Source organism: Papio anubis, chromosome 16 (assembly GCF_008728515.1).
Source record: "Papio anubis isolate 15944 chromosome 16, Panubis1.0, whole genome shotgun sequence".
NCBI lineage: Eukaryota > Metazoa > Chordata > Mammalia > Primates > Cercopithecidae > Papio > Papio anubis.
This window is the reverse complement of record NC_044991.1, coordinates 71509167-71536351: the sequence shown is the minus strand read 5'-3', so window position 1 is coordinate 71536351 and position 27185 is coordinate 71509167. Positions and strand designations below refer to the sequence as shown.

General features: G+C 45.9%; 1 protein-coding gene across 2 annotated transcripts in view; it reads left to right on the top strand.

Annotated features, from left to right (window-relative positions):
* FITM2 (fat storage inducing transmembrane protein 2) overlaps positions 1 to 26901 on the top strand; it is a 53748-nt gene extending 26847 nt beyond the window's left edge. For both annotated transcript variants that reach the window (XM_021921033.2, XM_021921032.2), the window contains 2 exons: positions 19213 to 19800; positions 22556 to 26901. In XM_021921033.2, coding sequence (XP_021776725.1) covers positions 19628 to 19800; positions 22556 to 23171 — 789 coding nt within the window. In that variant the 5' untranslated portion in view covers positions 19213 to 19627 and the 3' untranslated portion in view covers positions 23172 to 26901. The remainder of the gene's footprint in view (positions 1 to 19212; positions 19801 to 22555) is intronic.
* The last annotated feature ends 284 nt before the right edge of the window (positions 26902 to 27185 follow it).

The window sequence follows — 27185 nt, the reverse complement described above, 5'->3', positions numbered from 1 at the left end:
GATTACAGGCATGTGCCACCACGCCCGGCTAATTTTTTGTATTTTTTAGTAGAGACGGGGTTTCTCCATGCTGGTCAGCTTGGTCTCCAACTCTCGACTCAAGTGATCCGCCTGCCTCGGGCTCCCAAAGTGCTGGGATTACAGGCGTGAGCCAACCGCGCCCGGCCCTGCGGAAACTCTTAAAATCCAATGCCCCAGGTTCTTCAAAAGACAAACTGCCGGGCGCTGTGGCCAAGCCTGTAATCCCAGCACTTTGGGAGGCCGAGACGGTGTGGATCACGAGGTCAGGAGATCGAGACCATCCTGGCTAACACTGAAACCCCGCTCTACTCAAAATACAAAACTAGCCGGGCCGGCGGCGGCGCCTGTGGTCCCAGCTACTCGGGAGGCTGAGGAGAACATGTAAACCCGGGAGGCGGAGCAGTGAGCTGAGATCCCGCCACTGCATCTCCAGCGCCTGGGCGACAGAGCCAGACTCAGTCTCAAAAAAAAAAAAAAAAAAAAAAAAAGACAAACTGTAAGTGAAACAAAGGATGGAAGTGACCACTATAGACTTAAAGGCTATACATTTGGGTGTAAAACTGTAAAGAAACATTGGCCGGGCGCCGCGGCTCGCCCGTAATCTCAGCAGCCTTTGGGAGCCGACGGTGGACGAGGTCGAGATCGAGACCATCCTCTGGCTAACACGGTGAAACTCCCCATTCACTAAAAATACAAAACTGGGCTGGCGAGGTATGGCTGCTGTCTCATACTGGAGCGAGGCAGGAGAACGGCATAAACTCGGGAGGTGGAGCAGCAGTGAGCTGAGATCCAGCCATCGTACCCCCAGCCTGGGTGATTAGAGCAAGACTCCTCGCCTCAAAAAAAAAAAGCTACTATAAAGGCAGGCTAGGGTGTGGCATTTGAGGGGCTTTTATAAATATTTATGTATACGTGTCTGTGTATATATACACAGATATATATATATATATATATATATTTTTGAGACGGAGTTGCTCTTTATGCCCAGGCTGGAGTGCAATGGCAATTTCATCTCAGCTCACTGCAACCTCCTCCTCTCCCAGGTTCAAGCGATTCTCCTGCCTCACTGGAGTAGCTGGGATTACAGGTGCCCGCCACCATGCTCAGCTAATTTTTTTGTATTTTTAGTAAAGACAGGGTTTCACCATGTCGGCCAGGCTGGTCTCAAACTCCTGACCTCATGTGATCCACCTGCCTCGGCCTCCATCCCAGCACCCATCCTCCTAAAGTGCTGGGATTACAGGCATGAGCCACCACGCCTGGTGGGGCCTCTATTTCTTGATCTGGCCTGTGGTTACAAGCTATTTAACCTCATAATAACCTAGTAGGTTCCATGTTTGTTTTATGTGACTTTCAACATTTCAACTTACAAATAAAAAGGGGTTTTATGTGTTTTTTTTTTTTTTTTTTTTAAAGAAAATAACAACAGTAGCAATTTACACAGTGACACCTTCCATCTGTTACCTCTTAACCAAGCAGGAGAAATTTAACCTCCTTTTAACAGTTGAGGACACTGAGGTTCAAAGACAGAAGCAACTCGCCCAAAGTTGTACAACAAGTAAGTCTGGGAGCCGGGACTTAACCCCCATAGCTTGATGAGTCTCCACAGCACAGCGGTGGTTGGGCTGCTGATCCCTGGCCCAGCAAGGCGGGGTTGGAGAGGTCTCACAACAGATTCCGAGAAAGAGACTCGGGAAATGAATCACGCACAGAAGCATCTCTGAGCTCCAGGCTCTGTCTTCTGCTCTCTGCACTCAGATAGCAGTGCGCCTCCTCTGCAGATCACCCCAAGGGAGGCGGGACCATCTAATGAGCATGGACCAGAGCTGTGGATTCTGATAACTCTGAGCAACCTGGAACAAGTCATGGGCTTTCTCTAAGCATTTGCTAATCTGTAAAATGGGAACAATTAATAGGTGCTGGCCAGGCATGGTGGCTTATACCTGTAATCCCAGCACTTCGGGAGGCTGAGGTGGGAGGATCACTTGAGCCTAAGAGATTGAGAGCAGCCTGGGCAACATTGCGAGACTCCATCTTAAAAAAAAAAAAGTACAAAAATTATCCAGGCCTCGTGGTATGCGCCTGTACTTCTAGCTACTCAGGAGACTGAAGTGGGCGGATTGCTTGAGCCCAGGAGGTTGAGGGTACAGTGAGCTGTGATCATGCCACTGCACTCCAGCCTGGGCGACAGAGAGACGGCCTGTCTCTAATAAACAAACAAACAAACAAACAAACAGGTGCTAGCTGATTTGGCTATTATGAGAAATTCAGTGAGATATGGAAAGTTTTTAGCACACGAGGTAAAGTTAGTTCAATATCAGCTATTAACCTCCCCGAAGAGAAATACTGTGTGATTCCACTGACAAGAACAGACAAACCTAACTTAGGGTAATGGAAGTCAGAACAGTGGCTCCTTTTGCAAGGGGTTGGGGTGTACTGGCTCAGAGGAGGCATGAGGGAGTTCCTACAGGGGTGTTTTACATGTTTTATATCTGTTTATGTATTTATTTTTATTTTTTGTAGAGACGGGATTTTGCCATGTTGCCCAGGCTGGTATCTAACTCCTAGGCTCAAGCAATCCTCCTGCCTTGGCCTCCCAAAGTTCTGGGATTACAAGCATGAGCCACTGCTCCTGGCCATTTGTTCAATTTAAAAGAGCACTTTGAACAGGTATAAAAGTAAAATCCTACCTAAGCAAAAACACACACACCAACAGAAATATCCTGCTCTTGTTCCCCCAACACACACTTCCTACCCAATACACATAAATATCCTCCCCAATATAACTGCTAGCCCCCCAACACTACACACATTGCAAATGACCCTGACGCCAACCCAAATAGAAGCTACCTTCCAATAAAGCAGACACGCCTACACTCCCTCTCAACCCCATCTACCAAACCCAAGGACAGAATTGACTGAATAGGCAGATTCTTGAGCCAAACAGACAAAGGTGGGGTCTTGGCCCCACCTCTTCCTCACCATAGGACCCAGAGCCAGTCATATCAACTCACGAGCCTCAGTTTCTTCATCTGTAAAATGGACCCAATAAGGTCTTCTCTCACAAAATAAAATAAAGTAAAATAAAATAGGAAGCGCATAAATAAGCTTTCTGAAGGAAGGAGCTGTGTCTAATTTGTATTGTCAGTGACTCATGTCAGCATTATTGGTAAAGCTGTGTTGTCAGTTCACTCCGGATTACAGATTCAATACAATCCCAATCAAAATTCCAACAAGGTATCTAGGCGAAGCTGGAGGGTTGATTCTAACCTTCCTGTAGAAGAGCTATGGTTCAAGGATTTTCAAAACACTTCATCCATCACAATGTTAGTAACAGGTGACAACTAAGCAGAAAACAGAAAAATAAGTGGACGTCAGATGAGGAAAACCAGAAGCTGGAATGTGGAGGAGGGGGGAAGATGGCAGAGCAAGGAGAGGGAACCGCTTGGGCCCACACTCTGAGGCTAGAAGGAATCAGGTTCATTTTAAAAACTGAAGAAGAGCCTGGTGTGGTGGCTCATGCCTGTAATCCCAGTACTTTAAGAGACCGAGGCAGGTGGATCACCTGGCAACCAGCCAGCCTGGGCAACATGGTGAAACCCCGTCTCTACTGAAAATACAAAAATTAGCCAGGCGTGGTGGTACCTGCACCTGTAATCCCAGCTACCTGGGAGGCTGAGGCAGGAGAAACGCTTGAATCCAGGAGGCAGAGGTTGCAGTGAGCTGAGATGGCACCACTGCATTCCAGCCTGGGTGATAGAGTGAGACTCTGTCTCCAGAAAAACAAAACCAAAAACTGAAGGTCAGCACTTTGGGAGGTCAAGGTGTGCGGACTGCCTGAGCTCAGGAGTTTGAGACCAGCCTGGCCAACATGGGGAAACCCTGTCTCTACTAAAAATACAAAAAAAATTAGCCAGGAGTGGTGGTGTGCACCTGTGATCCCAGCTACTCAGGAGTCTGAGGCACGAGTATGGCTTGAACCTGGGAGGCAGAGGTTGCAGTGAGCTGAGATCGCCCCACTGCACTCCAGCCTGGGCGATAGGGCGAGACCCTGTCTCAAAACGAAAACAAAAACAAACAAACAAAAAAAACCCCTAAAACAAAAAAGAACAACAAAAAAGAACTGAAGAAGGTCAGATTAGGGAGGACCTAGAGGGTCAAGAGTGTGAGAGGTGGATGGAGAGATGGGCTCAGAGGTAAACAGAGGCCAGTTTTTGCAGGGCTGGAGGCCTTGCCCTGTGCAGGGTCCTGGCGCCCTGTGGGGCCTGGGGGATGAGGGTGGGAAGGAGGTAGCGATAGCTTAGCCCTTCGGGGAAGAGGGGCCCCTCATCCCAGTCCATCCTCATAGGACTGATTTCGCACGGACCCCCAGAACGCAGAACACAAGAGGGTCCCCTGAGCCACCCCTCCTCATCCTTCCCCTCCCATTAAGTAAGGGGTTATCAAGGGCTGAGTCAGGGTGCCCCTCACCCTCCTGGGTGCTGGAAAGGACTAGCACCCTTTGAAAAGGTGGGGAGGGGGTTCCTGGAAGGTGGAGCTGGCGAGGCCACGCGGGCCGGGGCCATCTTCAGAGGCAGAGATGCCTCCACACCCAGTGCCAGGGGGTTGGGGTTGGCAGCGGGGAGCGCGAGGGCTGGCGGGGCCCGCAGTCCCGGGATCAAGGCCGTGCCCTGGGGGGCTGGCGACCGGAGGACTGGGAAATCGTCGTCCCGGGACAGCTGCACAGCCAGGTATGCCCTCGGAATTTGCTGTGTCGCCGGCCCGTGCAGCTGGAGCAGAAAAGCCTCGGTGTCAGCGCCCCCCGCCTGCCCGCCTTGCCACCGGGCCGGCGGGCACCCCACATTCCTGAGCGGGCCGGGAGTTAGGGCCCCGCGGCCATGTCCTGGTGCCAGACCCTAAGAATTCAACAGGGCGAGGGCGAGAAGGGACTTGTGAGACCCTCAGGGCCTCCTTGCTCTTCTGTGGCCTCAAAACTGAGTCAGCCTTCCCATTTGTTAAATGGGGATGGTGACACTGCCTGACCTATCTCTCAAGCTACTAGGAACAGCTAAAGATATCTTTTTTATTTAATTTAATTTTATTTTATTTTATTTTCTTTGTTTTGTTTTGTTTTGTTTTGAGTCAGAGTCTCTCTCACCTCGTCACCCAGGCTGCAGTGCAGTGACGCAACCCTGCTCACTGCAGCCTGGAACTCCTGGGTTCAAGCAATCCTCCCGACTCAGCCTCCTCAATATCTGGGACTACAACCACACCACCACTTCAGGCTAATTTTTAAAAATTTACTTTTCGTTGAGACAGGGGTCTCACTTTGTTGCCCAGGCTAGTATGAACTCCTGACCTCAAGTCATCCTGCCTCAGCCTCTCAAAGTGTTGGGATTACAGGTGTGAGCCACCACGCCCGGCTAATTTTTGTATTTTTAGTAGAGACAGGGTTTCACCATGTTGGCCAGGCTGGTCTCAAACTCCTGGCCTCAAGTGATTCACTCGCCTCAGTTTCCCAAAGTGCTGGGATTACAGGTGTGAACCACTGTGCCCAGTCAAAAATGTATTTATTTTTGAGACAGAGTCTTACTCTGTCACCCAGGCAGGAGTGCAGTGGTTCCATCACGGCTCACTGCAGCCTGGAACCCCTGGCCTCAAGCCATCCTCCCACCTCAGTCTTCTGAGTAGCTGGGACTACAAGCGCATGCCACCATGCCTGGCTAATTTTTGTATTTTTTGGTAGAGACGAGGTTTTGCACGTTGCCCAGGCTGGTCTCAACTCCTGGACTCAAGCAATCCGCCCGTCTCGGCCTCCCAAAGTGCTGAATTACAGGCCTGAGCCACCTAACTCTGTTGCCCAGGCTAGAGTGCAATGGCATAATAATGGCTCACTGCAGCCTCAAGCTCTGGGGCTCAAGAGATCCTCCTGCCTCAGCTTCCCAAGTAGCTGGGATTACAGGAGTGCACCACCATGCCCAGCTTATTTTTTAATTTTATTTTATTTTTGAGACAGAGTCTCACTCTGTTGCCCAGGCTGGAGTGCAGTGGCATGATCTTGGCTCACTGCAACCTCCGCCTCCCAGTTTCAAGCGATCCTCCTGCCTCAGCCTCCCGTGTAGCTGGGATTACAGGTGCACACCACCACACCTGGCTAATTTTTGTATTTTTAGTAGAGACTGGGTTTTGCCAAGTTGGCCAGGCTGGTCTCAAACTCCTGACTTCAAGACATCTGCGTGCCTCAGCCTCCCAAAGCGTTGGGATTACAGGCATGAACCACTGTACCCGGCTGAGCCCAGCTAATTAAAAAAAATGTTTTTGTAGAGATAGGGTCTCTCTGTTGCCCAGGCTGGTCTGGAACTCCTGGGCTCAAGTGATCCTCCCACCTCAGCCTCCCCAAGTGCTGGGTTATAAGCATAAGTCACCTTGCCTGACCTACCATTGGTCTTTCAGGCCTCTCCTCCCAGGCCATGACCTGCCTAAGATAGGAGGTACTGAATGGTATTGCCTAGGTTTTCTTCTAGGGTTTTTATGTTTTTAGGTCTAACATTTAAGTCTTTAATCCACCTTGAATTGAATTAATTTTTTGTATAAGGTGTAAGGAAGGGATCCAGTTTCAGCTTTCTACATATGGCTAGCCAGTTTTCCCAGCACCATTCATTAAATAGGGGGTCCTTTTCCTATTTCTTGCTTTTGTCAGGTTTGTCAAAGATCAGATGGTTGTAGATGTGTGGTATTATTTCTGAGGGCTCTGTTCTGTTCCATTGGTCTATTAAGTCTCTGTTTTGGTACTAGTACCATGCTGTTTGGTACCAGTACCATGCTGTTTTGGTTACTGTAGCATCATAGTATAGTTTGAAGTCAGGTAGTGTGATGCCTCCAGCTTTGTTCTTTTGGCTTAGGATTGTCTTGGCAATGCAGGCTCTTTCTTGGTTCCATATGAACTTTGAACTTTTTTGGTTCCATATGAACTCCTGGAGTCTGCAGGAGACAGTGACCAGTGGAGGAAGCTGGAGGGTCTTCAAGGCTGCCAGGGATGTGTAGGGTCCCAGGAATCCCCCTGCCACTCAGCCTGCAGCTGAGTAAAGCCGCCAGCCCTGCTGACCCTGTGCCCTAGATGGGGCCAGGTGATTGGTAGGCCTGGACTTGTGTGTGTTTCAGGGAACAGCCGGTGGAGACAAGCCCTTCCCAGTTGGGCAGTCAGGCAGCCTGGCCTCTGGCCGACACCAGCTTTGCTCAGCTGCCTCACCCCAGGGAGTGGCTAGTCTTCCCTTCCTGGCAGAAGGAGAGGTGGCTGGTGGGGAGGCATTGCAGAGGAGAGCTCAGAAGGAAGGAGCTGGTGCTGGAGATGAATCCTCCTGCTCACTGGCCAGTAGCTGTGGACAAAGAGGGCCTCCCACTGGGAGAATTACTGGGCTGCTGCCCCTGACTCCCAACCCAGAGTGAATTATTTCATGCACACCAGCCAACAAAAGGGCACCTGCTGGTTGCTTTTCCTGTAACGACTGCTTCCCACTGTTCCTCCCGCCAATCCTTCAGACCTCGACTTAGACAGAAATCATCCCTTCCAAGAACTCTTCCCTGACCCCAAGCACCCTCTACTTAAACTATTGTCATTTTATCACAGCGTCTTTCAGACTTGATAGACCAGAAAACCCCTTTCACAGAGATGTATAATTTTGGGAACTTCTTAAGATTAAAACAATGATAATGTCTTTTTTTTTTTTTGGCATCACTCTAAAATAATAATTTCATAATTTTTATTATTTTCCATTGTTTCTCTTCTGGTTGTAAAGAAGCAATTTAAATTTGAAAATGATTTCCTTCAGATCACTGTGTTAATAATGATTGTTTTAATTTATTCAACCACAAAATAACATTGTTTTGAGTGCTTAGTGGTTGCCAGACACAGTTCTAGACACTTGGGATGCATCAATGAGCAAGACAGATAAAGTGACCTACCCTCTGGAGCTGACATTCCAGGAGAGACAGAACAGAAACACACAAATAAGTAAATTATAAAGTATATTTTAAATGGAATCTTTGATCGATACTCCTAACCCATAAAGACCTCCTACATTTTGCCATTTAACCAAGTGACGCAAGCCTATTTATTTATTTATTTATGTGTTTATTTATGTATTTTAGAGACAGGGTCTTGCCCTGTTGCCCAGGCAGGAGTGCAGTGGTGAAACCATAGCTCCCTGTAACCAATTTACTTGATTTTTTTTATTTTTGAGACAAGAGTCTCACTCTGTCACCCAGGCTGGAGTGCACTGCTGCAGTCTCAGCTCACTGCAACCTCTGCCTCCCAGGTTCAAGCGATTCTCATGCCTCAACCTTCCAAGTAGTTTTTACTTTACTTTACTTTTCCTTTTACTTTAATCTTTATATATATATATACACACACACACATACTAATTAATATATAATATATAAATATATTAATAATACAGAATATTATATATATTATAAATATATATAACTAATCATAACCTCAGATGATTTTCATGTAACAATTCCACAAATTTAGTGATTTTATGTTTTTCAAAAACTCAAACTGTCATCAAAATAAAAAGACAAGTAAAGGTGATTTTTTAAAAACTCAAAAAGTATTTATTTGCCTAAGAGAGACTCAGAGTCTACTCTTGCCAAAATAGTGACATATATATGGAGTTTGAAATTACAGTTGGCAATAGGAAAATGTTACTTTTTTGAGGCAGACGTATTTTTGGTTATAGTTCATTTCCACAGTAAATGTGAAGCCATGTGCTTCTGCAAAATCCGACTCTAAGAAGCCTAAAATATAAAATTCTGAGCAAAGGTCAAAATTCTGATGATCTGATTTTTAAAATTTAAAACTTATAAGGTGAATTTTTAGAGATTTAAAGTGCTGCTGATATTTATTTTATTAAATTTTTCTTGGCCAGTTGCAGTGGCTTGTGCCTGTAATCCTATTTTGGGAGGCTGGGCAAGAGGATTTCTTGAGCCTAGGAGTTCCAGACCAGCTTGGACAACATAGTGAGACTCTACCAAAAAAAAAAAAAAAAAAAAGCTTTAAAAATTAGCCAAGCATGGTGGCACACGGTGGTGGGAGGATCATTTGAGCCCAGGAGGTGGGGGTTTCAGTAAGCCAAGATCTTGCCACTGCACTCCAGCCTGGGTGACAGAGCAAGACCCTGTCTCGAAACAAAAACAAAACCAAAAACAAAAAATCAAAAACAAATAAAGACTTTTCTGTTTATGAATATCTGCAACTCACTCTTCTTTAATGAATGTGACTCACCACTGTCGCAAACTTAAATTTTTACTTGCATGTTGCATATGGTGATATTCTAATTCTATCATTCCTTCTTCATTTATTGAAATATTTGTTTTCTTTTTTTTTTTTTTTCCGATGCATACTTGCTGTGTCACCCAGGCTGGAGTACAGTGGCGCTATCTTGGCTTACTGCAACCTCCACCTCCTAGGTTAAAGTGATTCTCCTACCTCAGCCTCCCGAGTAGCAGGGATTACAGGCACGCACCACCACGCCCAGTTAATTTTTGTTTTCTTAGAGATAGGGTTTCACCATGTTGGCCAGGCTGATCTTGAACTCTCGACCTTGTGATCCGCCCACCTTGGCCTCCCAAAGTGCTGGGATTACAGGAGTGAGCCACCACACCCAGCCATTTATTGAGATATTTCTATAAAAAGAAACTCACCTACTGTTTGGCTGCTCAGTGGTTCAGTTCACATAGGAAAGACAGAAAAAAAATTGCTTGATTCTTTACTTTTGTTTACTAGTTTTCAAAATAATGAGTTGGTTCCTCTGAAAGTTGGTATTAGTTTTTCAAGTACCATTATGAACCAATGGATTTAAACATATTTGTATGTTTCCATTCATTGCGGTTATTATTTATGCTCAAGTTGCCCATCTTTGGCCTGTGGGAGGGTTTTCTATTGATTCCTGTGTTCTCCTGACCACAGCAGTCTTAGAGAGCTTATAGCAACTGTTAAAAGAAAAACTTCAGACAGAATAAATTTGACAGAGTTTCTTTGAGCAAAGAACGCTTCATGAAACGGGCAGCACTCAAAACTGGAAGAGGTTCAGAGAGCTTCACTCTACTAGCTGTGTGAGCAGCAAGCTTTTATAGGCTGACCACAGAAGCAAAGAACAGAAATCGCCTAATTGGCTACAACTAGGCATTTGTCTTATGTGGGTATGGTGTAATGGGAAGACCCTAGTTACACAACCAATTGGCTGGTTGACTGTGATCGACTGAGCCTGTTTTGTTTTATTTTGGTTTTGTCATTTACAAGAAATGCCTCCTAGTTAAGTTTTGGTCTGTTTACATAAGAGCTCTAGACACAGGAGACAACCTCAGCCTAATGATCTCCTTATTTGCTTTAACATTTCCTTGCTTTTGGTTGACAAGCTGATCCAGCCTCATCTTGAATATTCTGCCTCAAACCTGGGAAACTGTGTTCTTAAAAGGTGATAAATCTGCAGTTGTTAAAGAAACTCACCTATCTAAGATATTAGAAGTACCAACATCTAGCCCAATGCTTGGTGCAGAGTAAGTAGCTAATAAATGGTAGTTGACTGAATAATTTAATGATTATCACTTTCACTAGATTTTAAGTTCCTTGAGGTCAGAGACCATATACTTCTTTTTTAAAAAAAAGTTTATTGTAAATTGGCAAGTTATGTTATGATTTATGAATACGATGTGGAATAATTAAATCAAGCTAATTTACATATTCATTATCTCAAATACTTATCATCTTTCATGGCAAGAACATCTGAAATTTACTTTTAATGATTTCAAAATGTACAGTACACTATTATGAACTATATTCATCATGCCATGCAATAGCCCTCAAAAAGAAAAAAAAAAAAACCCAACTTATTCCTTCTATCTAAGGCTTTGTACGCTTTTACCATCATCTCCCCATTCCTGCTTCACCCTCTAGCCTTTGGTAACCATCATTCTGTTCTTCGTTTGTATGTGTTCGATTGTTTTACATTTTTTTTTTTTTTTTTTTTGGAGGCAGAGTCTTGCTCTATCCCGCAGGTTAGAGTGCAGTGGCACAGTCTCAGCTCCCTGCAACCTCCACCTCCCAGGTTCAAGCGATTCTCCTGCCTCAGCCTCCTGAGTAGCTGGGACTACAGGCACCTGCCACTACGCCCGGCTCATTTTTGTATTTTTAGTAGAGACAGGGTTTTGCCATGTTGGTCAGGCTGGCCTCGAACTCCTGACCTCGAGTGATCCACCTGCCTTGGCCTCCCAAAGTGCTGGGATTACAGGTGTGAGCCACCACGCCTGGCCATGTTGGATTGTTTTAGATTCCACATATAAGTATTGTCTTTGTCCACATGGTATTTGTCTTTGGGTGCCTAACTTATTTCAATACGTATAACATTCTCCAATTCCACCCACATTGCCACAAATGACAGAATTTCTTTCCTTTTTTAAAGGCTGAATAGTATTTCGGTGGGTATATATACTACATTTTCTTTATCCATCCATCCACTCAGTGATGGACACTTAGGCTGATTCTGTAACTTAACTGTTGTGAACAGTGCTACAATGTACTTGAGAGTGCAGACATCTCTTTGACATACTGATTTCAGCTCTTGTGGGTGAATACCCAGAGTGGGATTTCTGGATCATATGGTAATCTTGTTTTTAGTTTTTGAGTAACCTCCATACAGTTTTTCATAACGCAGGTACTAATTTATATTCCCACCAACAGTGTACAAGTGCTGTCTTTTCTTCACATCCTCACCAACACTTATCTTTTGTCTTTTTTATAATAGCCTAATTGCCATTCTAACAGGTATAAGGTGATACTGCATTGTGGTTTTAATTTGCATTTTCCTAATCATTAGTTACGTTGATGAGCATTTTTTCATATATCTGTTGGCCATTTCTATGTTGTCTTGTTTTGAGCAATAGCTATTCAGATCCTTTGCCTTTTCTTTTTGCTTTTTTTTTTAGAGACAGGGTCTCACTCCATTGCCCAGGCTGGAGTGCAGTGGAGTGATCACAGCTCACTGCAGCCTTGAACTCCTTGGCTCAAGCCATCTCCCCACCTTAGCCTTCCAAGTAGCTGAGACTATAGTGGAAGATACCCACACCCAGCCATTTGCCCTTTTTAAAATAAGATTATTTGTTTTCTTTCTATAGAGTTGTTTAAGTTCTTTCTATATTTTGGACATTAATCCCTTATAAGACATATGGTTTGCAAATATTTTCTCCCAATATGTACGTTGTCTGTTTACTCTGTTAATTATTTCCTTTGTTGTGCACAATCTATTTATTTATTTATTTATTTATACAGAGTTTCACTCTGTCACCCAGGCTGGAGTGCAGTGGCACAATCTCAGCTCACTGCAATCTCTACCTCCCAGGTTCAAGTGATTTTCCTGCCTAGGCCTCCTGAGTAACTGGGATTACAGGTGCCCGCCACCATGCCTAGCTAATTTTTGTATTTTTAGTAGAGACAGAGTTTCACCATGTTGGCCTGGCTGGTCTCAAACTCCTGACCTCAGGTGATCCACCTTCCTTGGCCTCCCAAACTGCTGGGATTACAGGCGTGAGCCACGGCGCCCGACCTGCTTTTTATTTTTATGCAATCGCCTTTGTCTGTTTTTGCTTCTCTTGCCTGTACTTTCAGGGTCAAATTATATTTGCCTAAACCAATGTTGTGTAGCTTTTCCCGTATGTTTTCTTCTAGTAGTTTTATAACTTCTTGTTTTATATTAAGTCTCTATTCCATTTTCAGTTGATTTTTGTCCGTAGTGTGAGATAACGGTCTAGTTTCATTCTTCTGCATGTGGATATCCAGTTTTCCCCAACATCATTTATTGAAGAGACTGTCCTTTTCCTGTTGTATATCCGTGGCATCTTTGTCAAAAGTCAATTGACCATATATGCATGGGTTCATTCCTGGGCTCTCTACTCTGTTCCACTGGTTGATATGTCTATTTTTATGACATTACTATGCTGTTTTAATTACTGTTGCTTTGTGGTATAGTTTTAAATCAAGTAGTAAGATGTCTCCAGCTTTGTTTTTTTACTCATGATTGCCTTGGCTATTTGGGTTTTTTTGTGATTCTGTATGAATTTTAGGAAGGTATTTTTCTATTTCTATGAAAAAGGACATTGGAATTTTGGTAGGAATTGCATTGAATCTATAGCTCGCTTTGGGCAGTATGGGCACTTTGACAATATTAAATCTTCCAGTCCATGAATGGATATCTTTTCATTTATTTGTGCAGATACCATATACTTCTAATAAGTATTTGTAGAATAGACAAATGAAAAGTGGAAACCAACAATTAGGTGGTCCCACTGAAGTCTCAGGCAGGGCAGAACCCTGATACTTGTGGTCTTCTATTACCCTCTGGTGGGAAGTGTAGCAGCATTGTTCTCTAATGCCTCAAAATCTAATGCAGTGTTTTCCAAACTACAGGTTCTTACCCATTAGTGAGTTATAAAATCATTTCAGTGGGTCATGACCAGCATTTTAAAAAATTGAATTAAATTTCTGAGTAGAACTCATCAGAGTGCTTCACACATGGTAGAGGCAAATTGTGCCATAAATTGTCATAAAACTATTTCTTTTTTTCTTTTTTCTTTTCTTTTTTTTTTTTTGAGATGGAATCTCACCCTGTCACCCAGGCTGGAGTGCAGTGGCGCAATCTCAGCTCACTGCAACCTCCACCTCCCGGGTTCAAGCGATTCTCCTGCCTCAGTCTCCTGAATAGCTGGGACTACAGGCGTGTGCCACCACACCCAGCTCATTTTTGTATTTTTAGTAGAGTTAGGGTTTTACCATGTTGGCCAGGCTGGTCTCCAACTCCTGACCTCAGGTGATCCACTCGCCTCCGCCTCTCAAAGTGCTGGGATTACAGGCGTGAGCCACCTTGCCCAGCCATAAAATTATTTCTATATTCCTATTAGCATATATATTTGCTCATACACTATATAAATTTTTATGTGTGTACTAGACCACAACCAGTGATTTGTTGATAAAAGTTTAACTATTAAGGCCAGGTGTGGTGGCTCACACCTGCCAACATGGTAAAACCCCATCCGTACTAAAAATACAAAAATTAGCCTGGTATAGTGGTGCACATCTGTAATCCCAGCTACTCAGGAGGCTGAGGCAGGAGAATCGCTTGAACCCAGGAGGTAGAGGTTGCAGTGAGCCGAGATTGTGCCACTGTACTCCAGTCTGGGAGACAAAGCAAGACTCTGTCTCAAAAAAAAAAAAAAAAAAAAAAAAAAACAAAAGTTGAACTATTGGCTCTCTAGGGAAATAGATACAAGCATATACCTACCTATGTTTATTATAAATGTTTCTTAATATAAAATAATGTGTAGCACATTATTTACAAATAATAAAATATATGGCCAGGCTTAGTGGCTTATACCTGTAATCCTAGTACTTTGGGAGGCTGAGATGGGTGGATTGCTTAAGCCTAGGAGTTTGAGATCGGCCTGGGCAACATGGTGAAATCCCATCTGTACAAAAAAATATACAAAAATTAGCCAGAGGTGGTGGCTGATTTAGTCCGCTTGTAGTCCCAGCTACTCGGGATGCTGAGGTGGGAGGATCACTTGAGCCAAGTGAGGTTAAGGTTGCAGTGAGCCATAATCATGCCACTGCACTCCAGCCTGGGCAACAGAGTGAGAACTTGAAAAAAAAGGAAGGAAGGAAGGAAGGAAGGAAGGGAGGGAGGGAGGGAGGGAAGTGAGGGAGGGAGGGAGGAAATATATAAATACCCTTTGTTATAACTATAGCTAATTGATTCTCACAGAATGCTTTTATTGATTTTTGTTGGATTCTTGTAACCATAGGCAAACTATGGTTTCAATTCAACCATATTTTGACAAATGGAGTTGACTCTCAGTGTAGACAAACCAAATAGATCCCTGATTTGTAGCACTTGCCAATTTCCATAGTGTAAATACTCCCCCAAGTGGCTGATTTCAAGCTCCCAATGTGACATCACTGAATAGAGTTGGGAAGAGTTGTGTAGGAGCTTACTATACAGGAACAATAGATGTAAGTTACCCCAAGAGCACAGATAATAATAAAACATAGTAAAATAATTAGTAACTAATGAGTTTTGAGTATTTTCAGTTTTTTTTAACATATATAACTTTTTTTTTTTTTTTTGAGAGAGGATTTTGCTCTGTTACCCAGGCTAGAGAACAGTGGCATGATCACAGCTCACTGTAGCCTCAGTCTCCTGGGCTCAAGTCATCCTCCTACCTCAGCCTCCTGAGTAGCTGGAACTGCAGGCACAGACCACCATGCTTGGCTAATTTTTGTATTTTTTGTAGAGATGGGATCTCCCTATGTTACCTAGGCTGGTCTGGAACTCCTGGGCTCAAGCGATTCACCCGTCTTGGCCTCCCAAAGTGCTGGGATTAGAGGGGTGAGCCAACAGGCCCAGGCCCTATAATGCAGTTCTTAATACGGCTGTGTTTGACAATCGGCCCGCAAAAATTCTGAAAATTTAATCATCAGCTCTTGCAGGCTGGTATGAGTTGGCTATAGCCCATCATTGCACTCACAACATAAATATGTATTTCCCAATATTGGTTCAATTTTTTTTTTTTTTAAATACAAAAACTTCTCTAGAGACCTGCAACATTTTTTTCAGGCTGAGTTTAACCCAGTCTTCAAAAATCTTCAGCCATGGTAGCCAAGCGTGGTGGCTCATGCCTGTAATCCCAGCACTTAGGATGCTGAGGCAGGAGGATTGCTTGAGGCCAGGAGTTCAAGGCTACAGTGAGCTATGATCGCACCATTGTACTCCAGCCTGGGAGTGCAGAGCAAGATCCTATCTCAAAAAAACAAAAAAACCCAACAACAAGAAAAAAAGGGGGGGAAAGAAAGAAAGAAGGAAGGAAGGAAGGAAGGAAGGAAGGAAGGAAGGAAGGAAGGAAGGAAGGAAGGAAAAAGAAAGAAAGAGAAAGAAGAAAAAGGAAGGAAGGGAGGGAGGGAGGGAAGGAGGGAGGAAGGAAGGAAGGTAGGAAGGAATGAATGAATGAAGGAAGGAAGGAAGAAGGAAAGAAAGAAAGAAGGACCCTCTAGGAATGAAACTTCAGTTTCAAATGAAACAAACCCATTTCCTTTCTCAAAAACACAAATCCTGAACCTTTCAGAAGGCACTCTTTGGACAGTCCCTCGGGGTGATATTTAGTGTTTGTATTCACCGAGCAGTCTTTCCCTTCTTCTTGGGTTGGGGGATGTATCTGGATTTTCTTTGGGGTAACCACACAGCTAATAAGGAGGAGAACCGGCACTCAAACCCAGCCTCCCTGCTCTAAATTCTTATGCTGTTTGCTAAGGAAAGCCACAGTAATTGAGCACCTGACAAACCTAAGGAGAGAGACGGTATCAAATACTATTTACAAGCTGCCTTCATAAATAACACCTTTCTGGCTGTGTAGTTTTTATTCCCAATCATGAAATGCCAAATTGGTATAATTATCACTGTATTTTATTTTTTAAACCAAACATTCTGAAGGCCTGGAAACATCTTGCTATATAAGAACTCTAATCAGATAAATGCAATTTACAGATATGAAGGTCATCTTAAGATGGTTTTAAGGAATTATTATTTTCTTTAATTTGTTGATTCTCTGCATGAGACTATAAACATTAGTCCATTGTAGGCATAAATCAGGCTAACATTTCCCAGTGTGGCAGCTGTCCTTGGTATAGAGACATGAAATTATTTTGGGCAGCTAGTCAGATGAATATTTTGATATAAATGTTTTCTTTGGGCCAGGTGTAGTGGCTCATACCTGTAATCCCAGCACTTTGGGAGGTAGAGGCAGGAAGATCACTTGAGGCCAGAAGTTCGAGACCAGCGCGATCAACATGGGGAAACCCCGTTTCTACTAAAAATACAAAAAATTAGCCAGGTGTGGTGGCACATGCCTGTAGTCCCAGCTGCTTGGGAGGGTGAGGCAGGAGAATTGCTTGAACCCGGGAGGCAGAGGTTGCAGTGAACCAAGATCGAAATATCTTGGCCTCCCAAAGTGCTAGGACTATAGGCATGAGCCACCACGCCTGGCCTAAAATGCCCATCTCTTGATATGACTCTATATGTGTGTATTGGCTGGGTTTGTGACTTTGGAATAAATTTCTGTTGTTTAAAATTGAGTTTAGGGTTGGGCATGGTGGCTCACGCCTATAATCCTAGCACTTTGGGAGGCTGAGGCAGGAGGATCACTGGAGCCCAGGAGTTCCAGATCAGCCCGGGCAACATAGTGAGACCCCATCTCTATTTAAAACTAAAGAAAAAAAGGAATAAAAATAAACTGAGTTTATAGTAATTTATTAGAGCTGCCACAGGAAAGTAACATTGGGCTAAAGGAATGAGTCCAAGGTTGGGAAACTGAAATAGACACCCAGCCCTAACTAGGGGTGAGGGGTTAGCTTTGTGATAAACTGAGAGACTGAGTCTCCAACACCTTCGTGTGACCTCCCTTAACCCCCAGCATCCAGCATTTTCATTCAACATGCATAGATAGCTGTTTTGTGTTTCTTTGTATGGTTTTTGAGACAGGGTCTCGCTGTGTGGCCTAGGCTGGAGTGCAATGGCACCATCGCAGCTCACTGCATCCTCAAATTCCTGGGCTCAAGCAATCCTCCCACCTCAGACTCCTGAGTAGCTGGGACCACAGGCCTGAGCTACCACGTCAGCTAGTTTTTAAAATTAATTTTTGTAGATACCGAGTCTCACTGTATTGCCCAGGCGAAAATAAATTTAGAAATATGAACTTTAAACGTAACAATTGCACCAGGCGAGGTGGCTCACGCCTGTAATCTCAGCACTTTGGGAGGCCAAGGCTGGCAGATCACTTGAGGTCAGGATTTGGAGAGGTCAGATCACTTGAGGTCAGGAGTTGGTCAGCCTGGCCAACATGGTGAAACTCCATCTCTACTAAAAATAAAAAAAATTTAGCCGGGCGTGGTGGCGCATGCCTGTAATCCCAGCTACTCAGGAGGCTGAGGCAGGAGAATTGCTTGAACCGGGAGGCAGAGACCTGCAGTGAGATGAGATCGCGCCACTGCATCCCAGCCTGGGCAACAGAGCGACACTATGTCTCAAAATAAATCAATAAATAAATCAATAGATTTAATAATTGCAGAGCGTGGTGGCTCACACTTGTAACTGCAGCATTTTAGGAAGCCGAGGCAGGAGGATCGCTTGAGCCCAGGTGTTTGAGACAAGCCTGGACAACGAAGCAAAACCCTGTCTCTACTGAAATTAAAAAAAAAAAATGTGGGGAAAAGAAAGAGATCAGCCTGTTACTGTGTCTATATAGAAAGAAGTAGACATAAGAGACTCCATTTTGTTCTGTATTTGAGATGCTGTTAATCTGTGACCCTACCCCCAACCTTGTCCTTGCAAGAGACATGTGCTGTGGTAACTCAAGGTTTAATGGATTTTGGGCGTGCAGGGTGTGTCTTTGTTCCTAGAAAAGCTAGGTATTGTCCAAGGTTTATCCCCATGTGATAGGATGAAACAATGTTGCTAAAAGGTTTATCTCAAGGCACAGGATTTTCCTTTAAACTTATTCATGTCACAGAGATCCTTGTTCTTATGTCTTACTGCTAATTTCCTCCCTAAAAATGATCCTATTGTCCTGCCACTCCCTTATCTTTAAGATGGTAAAGATAATTATCTATAAATACTAAGGGAACTCAGAGGCCGGTGCCGGCGTGGGTCCTCTGTAAGCTGAGCGCCAGTCCCCTGGGCCCCCGCTTTTCTTTCTCTATACTTTGTCTCTGTGTCTTATTTCTTTTCTCAAGTCTCTCGTTCCACCTAACGAGAAACACCCACAGGTGTGGAGGGGCAGGCCACCCCTTCAAAAAAAAAATTAGCCAGGTGTGGTGGCGCCCACCTGTGGTCCCAGCTACTCGGGAGGCTGAGGTGGGAGGAGTGCTTGAGCCCAGAAATTTGAGGTTGCAGTGAGCTGTGACGGTGCCATTGCACTCCAGCCTGGGCGACAGAGAGGTACCCCCCTCTCTAATTAACTGAACAAGAAATAAATAAATAAATAAGTAAATACAATAATTATTCCTAAGGAAACTTCATCTCATGTGCCTCTACCTGTACCAACGTAATGAACCCCTGAGTTCATAAACTAGCTTTTGGGAAAGGTTGATCTCTTGTCTCCGGCATTTTACAGATGAGAAAACTAAGGCTAAGACGGCAGAGGTGTCTCCGAGGCTCCAAGAAAGACCAATGATGCTGTGACTACTGCTCCAATTCTCCAGGGCTACATTTATCCTCCTCCAGCCTCCAGCAAATACTTTCACAAGCGCTTTTTCCCCGACAAGAGTAAGACGCGGAGGCTCGGGGACTGGGAGCGGCCGGGAAAGCGCAGAGGAGAGGAGCTCGGAGCTCGGGGACCAGCACGGGCCTGAGACAGCAGCGGCCACCAGGGGGGGCGCGTGGGCTCCGGAGCCCAAGCACGCCTCAAGGGGTGGGACTCGCGGCGGTGCGCATGCGTCCGAAGGAAGGTGGAGGCGCAGGTCCGGGCGAAGGGCGATACGGTGGCCGAGAGGGCACGGAGCGGAGGACGGTGGCCGACGAGATCGGGCATGGAGCATCTGGAGCGCTGCGAGTGGTTGCTGCGGGGGACGCTGGTGCGGGCGGCCGTTCGGCGCTACCTGCCCTGGGCCCTGGTGGCCTCCATGCTGGCGGGCTCCCTCCTCAAGGAGTTGTCCCCGCTGCCCGAGAGCTACCTCAGCAACAAGCGCAACGTCCTCAACATGTGAGTGCACCCCGATCCTCTGCTGTCCCCGCCAGAGCCGGCCCGCTGTAGCCTCGCCCAGAGAAGCCGGTGCTACCTGCCGTGGTGGACGAGTCATTGGAGGGAGGTCCTCCTCCTAGCCGTGACAGCAGCATCTGTACGCGTGTCACGCCTGGGAGGCCCCGGGGTAGCTGGTGTCACTAGCAGTTCGTGTTTGCAGACCCACTTTGGGCAGCCTGAGCTTGACTGGGCAGGTGGTGACGAGCGGGGTCGTGTGTGTCTCTGTGTGTAAGGATGTGGAATGGGGTGGGGACGAACCAGCCCATGTCGACACTCCCCCGCCTCCCCTTGGAGTTAGGAGCCGATCCCTGCCCTGTTTGGGAGATGCCACCTCACCTCTGCCCTGCCTGCCTGTGTCAGACCCTGCACAGACCCCACCCTGCGTCAGATCAGATCCCCCCAGCGTGTGGCAGAATCCCATTACGACCGGTGGAAGAGCCTCGCCTCAGCCTGTGACAGGCAGAGCCCCCGCTCCGAGATACTCACAGAGGAGTGGAACCCCCTAGCCTGTGCCCTTTCCCCTGGATCTCCTTGGATCATCTCAGCCACTCAGAATGCATGGCAGTGGTCCAGAAAAGCAATCCCAGCTGGGCGCTTTGAGACATCTCCTTAACTTCACCCATCCACTTCTTTGCTTGCTTGCTTGCTTGCTTGCTTTTTTCACAACTCCCGGTTAGAAAGTTTATTGCACAAAAACTCTGTTGCAGTCATAAAGGGAAATTCTAAAAGATAAAACTGCTCCCTTGATGTGAACCTAAGTGTTTTCCAGAATAAGTGTCTCCGGCGTGTCCTGAAAGTCAGCCCAACTTTGGTTATCTGCTTAAAACCCTGGTTCCTTTCACAGGCAGCTTCCTCAAATGCCTGACGGGTCTTGGCTCTGGCAAGATCTTCCTTATCAGTCCCAGTGAAGATTTTAGTGACAGGCCCGGGGGTGGTGCCTGAGAAGCCATTGGAACCCAGAAAAGAGTCCTTCTGTCCTTGGCCCACCTTCCTTCCTCACCCACCCTGAGAGGCTGGGCTAAGAATAGAGCAGGAGAGTGGTAGTGGCCGCAAGTCTCTGTCCTGGGTTTAGGTCAGCCGCCCTTTGTGAGCACCGGGAGGCGGACAAGGCAGCTGCTGCTTCCTCTGGCCTAGGTGAGCTGGGAGCCAAGTGGCCTGGCTGACAACACACCCCTGTTGTTTGGAGGTAGTCATGGATCCTGGAGTTTTGTTCCAAGCCTCTATGCTGATTAATGAGAGGGAACTAGTGAATCCTGGGATATAGAAGGGATCTTAAAAATCATTTGTTCCTCCCAGCTGTCTAATAGCTGAAGAAACTGAGGGTTGGAGAGGTAGGAGGTATAATAAGTGAGTGTCAAAATCTGAACCCGTGTCTTTGGCTTAAAGTAAAGCTCATTGTTTTAAGACTGTTTCTGCCATTAGGAAAGAACCAGGCTGGGTGTAGTGGCTCATACCTGTAATCCCAGCACTTTGGGAGGTTGAGGCAGGATAATTGCTTGAGGCCTAGAGTTCAAGACCAGTATGGACAACATAGCAAGGCCCCAGCTCCACAAAAATAATAATTTAAAAAAAATTAGCCAGGCCGTTGGCACACACCTGTAGTCCCAGCTATTTGTGAGACCGAGGCAGGAGGATTGCTTGGGCCCAGGAGTTTGAGGCTACAGTGAGGTGTGATTGTGCCACTGCATGCAAGCCTGGGCGACAGAGTGAGACCCTGTCTAAAAAATAGAAATAAAAAATAAAAAACCACATATGGTATGGGAGAAACAGCATGAGCTTGGGGGCTGTCTAAACCGTGGTTTAATCTGTGCATGCTGGTTCTGTGAGTGTGACCCTGGCAAGGTACTGAACTTCCTGAACCTTGGATTTCTTGTCTATAAAATGGAACAATGGCACCTTCCTCCCAGGGTAAATGTGAGTGCTCTATGGGAAAGTGAATGTGTGTGAAAGCTCCTGGCATTAGATGCTCAATTATTATTATATATTTTTATTATTTTCCTAAGTAAATAACATAGTGCTTGACATCGCAGATCCTGGATTTGAATCCGGCTCCTCCACTTTCGGCCTCCACTTTGGGTGGAGCACTTCCCTCTGTCTCAGTTTTCTTCTCTGTTAAAGGCAGATAATAACAGTACTTAACTCATAGAGTTGTGAATGGATTACCTGGTTAATACATTTAAAGTACTTACACAGGGGTAGGGTAGGGGAGGAGGGGAGGGCTGGGCATGGTGGCTCATGCCTGTAATCCCAGCACTTTGGGAGGCCGAAGTGGCCGGATCATTTGAGGCCAGGAGTTCGAGACCAGCCTGGCTAACATGGTGAAACCCTATCTCTACTAAAAATACAAAAATTAGCCAGGTGGGGTGATACGCACCTGTAATCCCAGCTACTCGGGAGGCTGAGGCAGGAGGATTGCTTGAACCTGGGAGGCAGAGGTTGCAGTGAGCCGAGATTGTGCCACTGCACTCCAGCCTGAGTGACAGAGCGAGACTCTGTCTCAAAAAATAAATAAATAAATAAATAAATAAATAAATAAATGAAGTACTTAGTAAGTGAAGTATATGGTTAAGTACTTAAAGCATGATAGTTGCTATGATCTGTAGCTTTGATCGGTTTTCTCATCTTCCCTCCCCTGGCACTCTAGAGACCTGAGTCCTGACATGGTGTCCTCTCCGCCGTGTTCCCTCTCTTCACTTCCACTTTCCTCCTCTGTCAGGTATTTTGTCAAAATGGCCTGGGCCTGGACGTTCTGTCTCCTCCTGCCTTTCATTGCCCTCACCAACTACCATCTGACCGGCAAGGCTGGCCTGGTCCTGCGGCGGCTGAGCACCCTGCTTGTGGGCACGGCCATCTGGTACATCTGCACCTCCATCTTCTCCAACATCGAACACTACACGGGCAGCTGCTACCAGTCCCCGGCCCTGGAGGGGGTCAGAAAGGAACACCAGAGCAAGCAGCAGTGCCACCAGGAAGGGGGCTTTTGGCATGGCTTTGACATCTCAGGTCACTCCTTCCTGCTGACCTTCTGCGCCCTCATGATTGTTGAAGAGATGTCCGTGCTGCATGAGGTGAAGACGGACCGAAGCCACTGCCTCCACACCGCCATCACCACCCTGGTTGTGGCCCTGGGCATTCTGACTTTCATCTGGGTGTTGATGTTTCTGTGCACAGCTGTTTATTTCCACAACTTGTCCCAGAAGGTGTCTGGCACCTTGTTCGGTTTGCTGGGCTGGTACGGGACATACGGGTTTTGGTATCCAAAAGCCTTTTCCCCAGGACTTCCTCCCCAGAGCTGTAGTTTGAATTTGAAGCAAGATAGTTACAAGAAATAAAAGAGTAACAGGGTGGGGACAGAAGGACAATGGCTAATCGATTTTTCAAATATATATTTTGCTTAGTTATTTGGCTAAATTATTGATCCTACTTCAGAGGGAAAGTGTACCAGGCAGTTTTGGTGGGTAGTGCTGAAGTCTGGGGAGTGAGTTTAGTCCTCAGACTATTCTTGGCAACATCACCAGTGTTGCAAGCACCACCATTCCCAGTTAGGCACTTTTTGTCCCTGGTAACACTCTTTATCTGGAACACTCCTTTTGTCCTTGGAGTGGGGAGCTAAGGCTCAGCAAAATGGCAGAATCAGGAAAACCTCTATGGTGTGGCTCAAGGGGAGCCCAGAGCCTTGGGACTCCTTTGCTGCCTTCTCCCTGGTTCTGGTAGTCTTTAGATTTTCATGGCTCTTACTGCTGTTACTTAACAGTATTTTCCGGCCGGGCATGGTGGCTCACACCTGTAATCCCTGCACTTTAGGAGGCTGAGGCAGGTGGATCATCTGAGATCAGGAGTTCGAGACCAGCCTGGCCAACATGGCGAACCTCATTTCTTCTAAAAATACAAAAATTAGCTGGGTGTGGTGGCAGGCGCTGGTAGTCCCAGCTACTCAGGAGGCTGAGATAGGAGAATTGCTTGGACCTAGAAGATGGAGGTTGCAGTGAGCCGAGATTGCACCACTGCATTCCAGCCTGGGTTACAGAAAAAACAAAACAAAACAGTATTTCCCACTGGTCAATTTTGCATAGGCATCTGTTTAAGGCAGGGTTCTTTTTTTTTTTTTTTTGAGACGGAGTTTCGCTCTTATTGCCTAGGCTGGAGTGCAATGGCGTGATCTTGGCTCACCGCAACCTCTGCATCCCAGGTTCAAATGATTCTCCTGCCTCAGCCTCCCGAGTAGCTGTGATTACAGGCATGCGCCACCATGCCCGGCTAATTTTGTATTTTTCGTAGAGACAGGGTTTCTCCATGTTGGTCAGGCTGGTCTCAAACTCCTGACCTCAGGCGATCTACCCGCCTCGGCCTCCCAAAGTGCTGGGATTACAGGCGTGAGCCACTGCGCCCAGCTCAGGCAGCGTTCTTTATAACAACACCCTGGTGCCTGAAGGACATTCTCTGGTTGTAATATTTGTTTCATCCATGAAATGTTTATGACTTGTGATTAGCCACCAAAATAGGCCCTTTTAGATGCAGTGCCTCTCCAACCAAGTATTGGATGATTTGTATGTAGTGGGTTATGATCATTTTCTGTCCATGTTTCAATTACTATATGCTGGTTTTTTGGAGCAATAAGATTACTTTTTTTCTGTTTTATTTTGAGCGAATCTTTTAGTTTTTGATAAGAACTATGGCATTTGTTCTCTGTTGATAAAACTCCTGAAAATAACTCACAACACCAGTGCTACACTCTGGCACATGTAGGTTGTTTTGAGGGTTGGTTGGTTGGTTGGTTTAGAACACTAATGTGGTTGTTATAAACTAAGCGCTGAGATTATGATCTTAAATTCCACCTCATGGGGCTGTTTTCTCTGTTAGCAGTGAAACCTGGGCCGGGTGTACTGGCTTACACCTGGAATCCTGGCACTTTGGGAGGCTGAGGTAGGAGGATTACTGGAGCCCAGGAGTTTGAGACCAGCCTAGGCAACATAGTGAGAACCCCGTTTCTGTAAATAAATAAGATAATCAAACCAGAAAGCAGGCATTTAGTAACAACCTGATGAATTGTAAGGTGAATCAGGGTAATTTTGCAGAATGCGTTCTTTCACCGAAACTTCCCTGACCACGTATCAGTGGTATAGGCCGAACAGTGTGCTTCAGGGTCGTGTGCTGAGTACATTGATCACTCTGCTGTGGCCCAGGGCATCTGTACCTTTTGGACAAGATTATGATAATTCAGAAGTGAAGTAAAATGCCTCCCTCTGATGGCAGAAAGCCAACCTGTTTGCAAAATCACCCTTATTAAAGGGTGGCATGGCTGTGGCTCCTCCCTCCTGTTACCTGCATCACCAACTGAATTAAACCAAACCATGCCTGGGCCTGTTGAACTGGTCTTGAAATCAGTTTCCTTTTTCTCTCCCCTTTGCAGCACTTTTCAGTTTCCAGCTTTGTCATTCTGTGGCCTTTGCTGTGACAATGCTGGGAAGGGTTAGAAATCCTGTCATCTCCATCCGCAAAGGCACAGTTCCACGCCCTGTGATAAGATGTCCCCTCTTCTCTCCCAGACTGTCTCCTTAAGCCTTTCAAACTGAGCCCCTTGCTGTTGGGGTAATCACCCTTAAAGCCGCCTTGATGCCCCTCTCTCCAGTCAAGCCTCATAGTAGCATTAACTGAGAAGCACTACACCTGACTGGCTTCACACACGCTTAGGTGGTTGAGGGTGAATCTTTGGCGTAAAATCTTTTACTATAAAGATATATTTTAAATATTTCATATCCTATCAAGTTGCAGGTTAACTTTATCAGTCACAATGAGTCATGATTTGTTGCACCCAAAAGGAGCAGAAACACAGGTGATGAGCTATGGGAGGTGGCACCATGGTGCTTTGGAGGTGTTGGCAAGATGTGACCCTTGTTGCGTACACCCATAAGCCAGTGGTGGGAGTGGCCGTGGAGTAGATGGCAGGGGCTTGTTGAAGGGATTGAAAGCTCTCCTAGGCCGGGCACGGTGGCTCACACCTGTCATCCCAGCACTTTGGGAGGCCGAGATGGGAGGATCACTTGAGGCCAGGCCAGCCTGGCCAACATGGTGAAACCCTGTCTCGACTAAAAATACAAAAATTAGTCAGGTGTGGTGGTACACGCCTGTAATCCCAGCTACTCGGGAAGCTGGGGCAGGAGTATTGCTTGAACCCAGGAGGCAGAGGTTGCAGTGAGCTAGGATCACACCACTGCACTCCAGCCTGAGTGACAGAGTGAGACTCCATCTCAAAAAAAAAAAAAAAAAAAAAAAAATCTCCTAAGTGTTGTGTTCAGCACTAAAAGGGAACAGGCACAGGGTGACCCCAGAAATTCATCTGTGACACTTAAATCTCCAGATATTTATCCCACGTGGGTCTGATTCAGGCTCAGCACTAAATTAATTCTATGTGGAAAGTGTCCATTGCAGAGCCTTCTGTGTCGATGAGGCTTCCGCCACTTGTCCATGCTTGGGCCCCTTGCGTTTTCCTTGGGAGCATGCTTTCTGTTCCTATGTGAGACATTTCAACTGTAAGTGAAATGATTTGGGCTCAAGCAAACATGAGATGTGGGTTCATATCTTGGCAGTATTCCTGATAGCTGTGTGATCATGGCAAACCTTGTTTCCATTGTCTGTCAGGTGGAGACGATGAAGGGAAATGGGGCATGTAAAGTGCGCAGCGTCTGTGCTTAGCAGGCCATAGTCTCCCTGCCTCCTTTTTCTTGAGTAAGCCTTTAGAACTTTCTCACTCCTTTAGAGAAGGCAGAGAAACGAATATATTTTGGGTGCCATTTGGAGTCTGGGTCTTTTGTTTAAACTGTATTGTGTTGAAAAGTGTCTGTCACCCCCAGGCTCTGGGGGCATCTGTGATCATAGAATACTGCCACGCTTATTTTGCCTCTGTATGTTGAGATTAATTCACTGACGCCTCATTTTCCACGTGCATCTGTCATAGTCTGGGTACCAGACTGTATTTAGAGAATGACTTTTGCCACTGTTATATACACACAGATCGTGTGTGTAAACAAGCAAATGAAAGTAAACTGAGATAATGAAATCCCACATTTCAGCGTTGTGTGTGTTCTTTTCTAATATTCTTAAGGAAGTACAGAGCCCAGTAAACCTCAGCCCACTTGGTGAAAGTAGGTAATTCTTTCTCAATTTAACTTGTCATATACAGGTTATTTTATGGCTAGAGTTGCTCCTGTTTTTCCCCCAGGTCTTGTAACATAAATGCGTGTTCAGGCCGGGCGCGGTGGCTCAAGCCTGTAATCCCAGCACTTTGGGAGGCCGAGGCAGGCGGATCACGAGGTCAGGAGATCAAGACCATCCTGGCTAACACGGTG